General features: G+C 32.4%; 1 protein-coding gene across 1 annotated transcript; it reads right to left on the reverse strand.

Annotated features, from left to right (window-relative positions):
* Nucleotides 1-30: 30 nt before the first annotated feature.
* LOC104901746 (heptahelical transmembrane protein 2) lies at nt 31-7,881 on the reverse strand. The gene is made up of 4 exons (XM_010689350.4): nt 7,215-7,881; nt 7,022-7,114; nt 3,066-3,141; nt 31-940 (listed from the first exon to the last, which is right to left on the reverse strand). The coding sequence occupies exons 1-4, from the start codon at nt 7,475-7,477 to the stop codon at nt 269-271; spliced, it is 1,104 nt and encodes a 367-aa protein (XP_010687652.2). The 5' UTR covers nt 7,478-7,881; the 3' UTR covers nt 31-268.
* Between the last annotated feature and the right edge of the window lie 406 nt (nt 7,882-8,287).

Raw genomic sequence — 8,287 nt, forward strand, 5'->3', positions numbered from 1 at the left:
GCCAATGACAAAAGCACAAGAGTCGAGACCTACAGGTAAAATACTACACTACTATATATCTTCGTCAAATTCATCAAACAATTACACAATAAATATGTTGCTGAGAAGCAATAAGCTTGTTTTAGCTATTCATACAAGCAAATACTTACTACTGGAGCTTCTTCAAACACTCTATGCCTTGAATCTACAAACTTGTGTGGCAATCAATACAGTATCTCACCAAAATTCAAACAACTGAATTTTCTGCTCCTGCTCATGTTGTCTGAAACTAATAGCAAGTAGACAGTCCCCGTCGCCAGTGCAAAATAATTTGTATAGCTGCACTGTGAACAAGGGCACCACCAACAACGAACACGTGAAAAATCTGATGACTGTGACCTGCAAGATCAAAGGCACCCGGCTTCCATCGTTCAGGAACCCTGCTGACGTAAAACCAAACTCCGATGGCATATAAGATTCCCATTAGTACCTCATACCCAAGGGCTACTAACACGTGTGGATGATCCCAATGGAGTGCAGCGGCATGAACAGCAGGGATCAACCCAGATAAGCCCATGCTAAGGAAGAGGGAGGCCCTAAAAGTACGGAAACGAGGGGAGGATGAAGTGGGAGCAAGGAGAGTGATGATAGCAAGAATGCCAAGAATGGTGATGGAAGTGAGGTAGAAGAGGCTGAAATTAGGTCTGCAATAGAAAGTGTAGTAGATTGGGGCGTAGAATGAGCAAACTATCATGACTGAGATGCCTGCATAGTCCAAACGCCAGAAGAAGAGGCTCAGGCGCTTTGAATGGCAGGCAAGGAGATGAGAGACTGAACTGAAAACCAAGCAACACATTGCGCCTGCTAAAAAGACGAACCAAGGCCACATCGGTATCAGTTCAGTACCTTCTCCGCTGTTATGCCACAATGAAGAATCTGATAAGTGTCTGAATTGTGCACCCTGCAGGAGAAGTAAGCATTGGCTGAACTTTAGATCAGAATTTACTCTTGTTCTTTTTTTGCACCATTATATTTTTTGGCTGAAATATAAATTCTGTACAACACAAACTTATGTAGTTATGCTGTTATGCTCACCAAATCATGAAGAAATTGAAAGATGGCTCTTCATTGAGAATACAAGTTTACAATTTTTATATAATACATCTTGTTATTGATAAAAATGAACTATAAGATAACATTGAAAGATCAAAGATGTACACCACAGGACTTATGTAGTTATGCCCACCAAATCATGAAGAAATTGAAAGATGGCTCTTCATTGAGAATACAAGTTTACATTTTTCATTTAATATAGCTTGTTCTTGATAAAAATAAACTATAAGATAACATTGGATTAGCGGTTAAGTTAATGAGTCTCATATTTGAGGGTGCAAGTTCAAATGGCTTGACAACGCTTTCTAAATTCTAAATTTGATTTTCTATCAAATACTTTTACAAGTAGAATCTAAAGAAAACATTATCTAATTAGATTCTTAATTGACCACTATTCAACTCTAAATTCACCATAGTGATAGTGATCATCACATCATTCTTGATTGACAATGTCAAAATAAGAGTTTATAAAGTCACAATCTTATAATAGTTCAAAAAAATTATACTCCAATGAGTTAATTATTCCAACTTTAAGTTGCACTCATTATCATTCTAGTGTATACCAAAGAATAATATATCTCAATTTCCCTTTCCAAATCTAGCCGTTGGGAAGTAGTTAAAGGTAGATTCAAATAATTAACAATCAGTTATCGACTAAATTTATAATTTGTTTAATTGCCTAACATAGTGTATACTTGATAGTACCATGGCATCCCACTAATGAAAGGTCCAGCTTGTACTAACGAGAACAAAGTTAGAAACAGGCTGTCCGAATCATTTAAACAAAAATTTCAAAAGCCTCACCTTGAGCGACAGTTGGAAACCAGTAATTTATTCATTCAAAAGAAGCCATCAAAATCAAAGACCCCATTTTTGCTATACATGGTGGTCAATCAAGATCCACCCGGTCACATCGTGACTGCGAGTCTGTGACACACGAAGAGTCTTCGAGACATTCACCGATTTAATTTTAACATACAATTAGACGAATTTAAAACTGAATTTTTTAAACAAGCCCGTTACATTTCACTCTAATTTAATACTATTCTAGTCATTCTTCTCTTCTCCTCTTTTTTTTTTTCTTGATTATCGATCTACAACAGATAGTTTCAAAAAAAAAAACAACCTCGGTAGTTTTACCAAATCGATTAAACTAGTCACTAGTTGAATTAAACTAGTCACTGAATGAATTAAAAAATGTCATTACTAAATAGATTAAATTAGTCACGAAATAGATTAAACCTGATCTCTAAATGGATTAAACTAGTCACTATATTAAAAAAAAATGGCATATTCTCCTCGTAATATTAGGCTTGGGCCGTGCTTAATTTTAAATTAAAATTAGGCGGTCTCTTACAAGACCAACTGAATAACAAATTATCTTTTTAAGAGTGCAATAATATGACAACGGAATGTTTTGATCGAGAGAGTGGTTATTCTAATTTCAATGTCGGATATGTTTAATTTGGTAACCAATGGATCCGATTCCAAAAAATTTGAGAATTGCAAAAACCGTTGATTTCAAACAATAACATGTTTTTGTAATTGACATCGAGAAATCTTCTTAAGTAGCATAAGAACATTGTTTGGTACCACCAAGAATATATATACCAATTATACCACATCTATATCGATACCAATTAAACCACTTCTATATCTTTCTAACACTTCTTAGGTACGAGTTCATGTTTAATAAGTTCGAGTGAGAAAAAACACAGCATAATTGTAAAATTTGTAACACTTGATTATTCAGCTAAAATTGTCCTTTACTTCATAGATTATGTTAGAACAAGTTGCAATATACATAACCAAACAGGACTAGACTCACTTGGTAAATTCTTTTAACATTAAATCTTTGAGGTTGAATATTCGAATGATGAATCTTTTATCAAGTGAATAACTTAAGATGTTTTAAGTGTAGGTTTGGATCGCCTTATTATATTAAAAAGGAAGCGAGAAAAAGTAAAACTTACGGGATTGGAATTCCTTGAGCCGTTGTTGGAGTCCATCGTCAACATTGCCATCAAGGGTGTCGCCACAACAGTAGTCCTGGACCCACAAACAAATAATTAAGAACTCCATCTAAGATTTCTCTCCAATTTTCACTACACATCATTTTCCTTAAAGTAGTCTATATGATTTTTTATTTTTAAGGAAAAGTACTTTATAGTCTAATAGTCTATATGATTAATAAAAGGAAAAAGCTACTTTCTCCGTCTCAAAATATGGTTCCTATTTTCATTTTGGGTGTCTTAAGATATAGTTCTAGTTTTCATATCTAGTTCCTCATTTTTCCGTAATTTGTTTAGAAAAATTGTGTCCCATTATTTATTTGCTTCTTGAATTTTATTTTTTTCCTTTGTTTCTTCAACCAAAATGTTACAATTAATGTTTTTTCACCCATTATTCTCTATTCTCTCTCCTAAAATCATTTTTTCCCTACGATATTTATTTAAATAAACAAAAAATCTTTACTATCCCTCTTAGATTTTACTTGCATAAAATTACAGTGAAAAAAAGGAAAATGGGAATTATTTTTTTGGGACGAAAGGAGTAAATACAGTATTAAGGATTGCATATAACAAGTTAAAAATGAAAAAAATAAGCATTAACTATTACATAGATTAATGCAAACTTTTATCGTAGATTTACAATTAATTTCCACTTTAAATAATTATATCTTATATGCAATTTTAAGGACCGAATATAACATAACTCTCGATAAAATGATAATGGTGCTTTAGATGTTTTTTAATGATATCTGTTTTCTCTTTCTCCCCCTGTCTCTGTTTCTTTCCTTTTCCTTTATTTAAGAATTAAGAATGGAGGTAAACAAATGGTATTTTCAAGATCTCCCGATAGTTCAGCTGATAAGTGCAGCAATTACACCGCCTCTCATTTTCTTATTTGGAAGGAGACCGCCCTTCATCATCTTGCATTACAAAGAAAATTACATTCCACTACTATTTAATCAAGTTAAAGGAAAATTCATTCTCAAATCTTTATACAATCATCACCAATATGCCTTAAAAAAAAATATATAAGTATATTATTTGTTATTCTTTATAACACCCACCTATGAAATATGAACACGTTAACGTTTCGAGTTTCTAACACCAGAAATAATACACATACATGACATCGGATACGTTTCACAAACATGTCCAGAGTAAAATTTTTGTTTATTGATTGTCAAAGTTTACGAGACACAACAAATAAAAGAAAAATGAAATCCCCTTTTGTTTAATGAGAAAAAGGAAAAAGAAAAACATGAGAATAGTATTGTTGACACTCACACAAATCGGTAGCTGTTAGGATAGATTTAGCAGTATTTTTTACAACCCTATATCTAGAAGTGTTTATATATCTAGAATTATTTATTTACTAAATAATATTTATTAGTATTATATTTAGTTTAGGATAGATTTTCTTAATTCTACCTTACCTATCTCTCCTTCCAACATTCCAATAGCTTCTCTTGGGAACATCTGCTTGGCTAAATACCAATAGGTATTGATGTGTATTTGGCTAAATACTATTTACCATACCTAGCGTTTGTTTTTACCGTCTTCATGATCTTTGAAAAAAAAAAGAATTGAAGTAGCATTATTGGAAATTACAAAAATTATTAAAAGAAACAGTCTAATTTTAATATAAAAGTAGACCTAGTTACTAAACAATTTTTTCCTTCCTTACAAAGGCTCCGTTTGGTAGGGCATAAAACATTTTCCTGGAAAACTGTTTTCCTCTATTTTCTATTTTACATTGTTTGGTTGGCAAAAGAGTGTAAAACCATTTTCTCTTAGGGTAAAATTACTCTCACAATGAAGGAAAACTATTTTCCTTATCTCTTTTGTACACTCTTCTCCCTACCTTCTTACTTTCCCTTTCATTTTCCTTTGACTCCATCATTTTTCTTATATGGAACCAAACAACGGAAACTAATTTTGGAATTGTTTTACATTGTAAATTGTTTTCCATGAAAATCATTTTACATTAAAAATGTTTTACACTCTACCAAACGGAGCCAAAGTGTGGTATGAGATTTTTCATCATAGAGAAAGGACTTTCAGTTGTTTTGTGATCTCGTCAATAACATGTAGTGCTTTTTTTTCTCATAAAAAAAAGCAAACTCTTTGCCTATTGTAGAGTTTAGTACCAACCTTCTTTCACGTTCATGTTCTTACAAACCGTCATGTCTTCTTTGATGCTTCAAACATTACTTCATCGCATTTTCTTTTTCAAAACTAATAAGGTAGGGTCTCATAAGGCCGAAATATTATTTTTATATTTTAAAAAGTAGTTATAAACTAAGCTCATACACTATAAGATTCCCCAATAAGACTAATATATATTCATTAGATCTAGCTGATATGTGGGACATATGAATTCAAAAGAAGTCATTCACAAACAATTTTCAAATTTACGTAGCACTCAATTAACTCGATTAAGAATCTGTTCGGCAAAAATAGTTGTGATAGCTGTCAGTTGTTGTTCTAGCTGTTGACGGTTAAATATTAGTTGTTAGAGTTTGAATACGAAAATAACTTTTATGATAATTAGTATTTGACAAAACTAGTTGTTAGTATAAAAAAATTAACAAAAATAAAATATATTTAATCTTTAAAACTACCTCTACCTCAAAAGCTAATATCCATAGTTTTTCTAAAAACCAGTTCAAACACCAAAAGGTACTCCAAACACTATTTCGCCAAACACAACTTACCAAACACGACTATTCACTACTGTTAGAGTTTTGACTTAGTCAAAAAACTAAAAGTTACCACAAAAGCTATTACCGAACACGCACTGAGCCACCAAGCAAGACCTCTTTAGGAAAGAATAATGGGACCCCAACCCCAAAGTGTTTCTATTAGAGTTCGTTTAATCCCACAACTTTATTCTAGTTGTATATAATCCGCAACCAAAATAACACAATCCATTCTGGTAAGAAAATACAATTAAAAGGGCTACCAGCCATACAAATCTACATATTCTACAGTTACAATAATTCAAAGTCTTACAAATGACGATATCTAAAATTTGACTAATATCGCCACATCTTATGGGCGGTGTTGGTGAGCCACTGACATAAGGGTACTACTACTAGAGGTTGAGTGAGAAAGTAACAATGAAAGAAGTAAAATCTAGTTGGGAATCTTAGATCACCACAATTTTTGTTACCAGTTAAGATTAATTTATGATTAAACTACTTTTTCGCCAAAACCTAAGCTTTACGTGGGTAATGTAGTGTAGGGCTCTAGTAAGTATTGTGTAAAACCGCCTTATTATAAAATTAGTGTAAGTTCTAATTTTGGTCTAGTGATTTGGTTTGTATTTCATTTTTGCGGTTGAGACAACAAATTCTACTAGATGCACTTTGGGGGTGGGGATTTCCCCTTACCATTCTCCCTACTTCCAAGGAGCCTTGCCTATAAACCTAGACCGGGTTAACCTGTGCGAGGTTTCAGTCTGGCTAGGGCGCCTTCTTCTCACCTTAAAAAAACAGTCCTTGCTTTGTATTTTTAAAAGTCATTTTGTAAGTTAAAATGGTTATTCTATGAATTAAAGGAGCCACTTTTAGATAATGGATCAACTTGTGTCTTAAATGACCCCTTTACAACAATAAGTTACCCAAATCTTACGATAAATCATGATATAACAATCTTATATGAGATGTTTATAAAAATGTTTTATTAATTTTCACACTCTAACTCATAAAAATGTCCTAATATGACAATAAAGATGAGAGCTTAAGGTACATTATAAATTAATCTTTTTAAAACCAGAAAACTTAATACTATCTCCGTTTTATATTATTTGTAATGATTTGATATAAAGTATGATTAGAAAATGTCTAGCAAATAATATCATACGAATGTAGTATACAAGCATTAAAATAAAGTGAAGATTAGAGAAGAAAAAAAACCTGAAAAAATTGGAAACAGGTCCGTCACCCATTGTGTTCTCCGTAAAACTCGCCAGTGCCATCGCTGCAAATATCAGAAATCCTCCTAAATGCCTGTTAAATCAAATTCCAACAATATCTCTTAAAAAAAAATCTAGCAAAAATTAATGAGTGCAAAATGATTGAAATAAAAAAAAACGATGAAATTACTAACGTCCAAATGTTAAGCGTTTCATTATGCCATGAAAAAACGCTAAGAAACGTTTCTTTCCACGGCCATTCACAACGGTAATAATCTAAGATGAACTCATTATCTTTCAAATACTCTGGTAATTCTTCATACTTCACCAATCTCTTCTTCTCCGAATTTTTCTCTCTCCTCATCGTCGTCGTCGTTGTCGTAACATGCTCGATTCTCTCTCCTCCATTGACGTTTTTCTCTCTTTTTTTCGTACTCGATGATTCTCTACGGTTCATATCTATCCTGAAATTAATCGGAAGCTCTGATTTTTCCGGCGATTAATCACCGGAATATTGAATCTCCGGCGAAATCTCTCTTCTCTGAATTGTTTTTGTCGATCGCAAGTTTTGCTGAGCTAAATTAATTTTATTTTTTTGAGAGGATGACAAATAATGTGGGGGGGAGAAGAATAAATTTGAAGTTTATTTATAGTTTGTAAGCAAACAACAGAGAGAAAGCGTATGAATTTTTGTGGAATTTAACGGCAAATTTGGTTAGTTAGAATTCTGGTGGTGACTATCATCTATTTCAGTAAAACACGTGGCGGAATTAAATTGTCTTAATGAGAAAGATAATCAATTGGATTTTGACACGTGTTTTCTCTTGGTAGACTTGCGCGTACTAGATTATACTCCACCATTACAAGATATCGTTTGTGTTTCTTCCTACCCGATCTCCATCGATATTTTTAATTATGTAGTACAAGAACTAAAAATACTTTGGAAAAAATTAAAATTGTAAGTATTATAGCACGTATCTTGATCCATCAATGATAAAAATTATAAAAAGTTAATTTATATAATAATGAGACAAATTTTATAAGAACTCAAACGAGTATCTTTTTTTGTATATGTACAAATTTGATTAGAGGTTTCAAAGTTTGACTATGAAAAACGAAATGAGAACTATAGTTTCGAATGAAGGGAGTAATATTTGATGATTAGGTTATTGTTTAAAATACTACCTTTGTCCCTTAGTCCCTTACTCATATGGATTTTGATTATTGCAATTTTTTTTGTTTATATCTTTGATCATATATTGGTGCG

Source organism: Beta vulgaris, chromosome 8 (assembly GCF_026745355.1).
Source record: "Beta vulgaris subsp. vulgaris cultivar EL10 chromosome 8, EL10.2, whole genome shotgun sequence".
NCBI classification, from domain to species: domain Eukaryota; kingdom Viridiplantae; phylum Streptophyta; class Magnoliopsida; order Caryophyllales; family Amaranthaceae; genus Beta; species Beta vulgaris.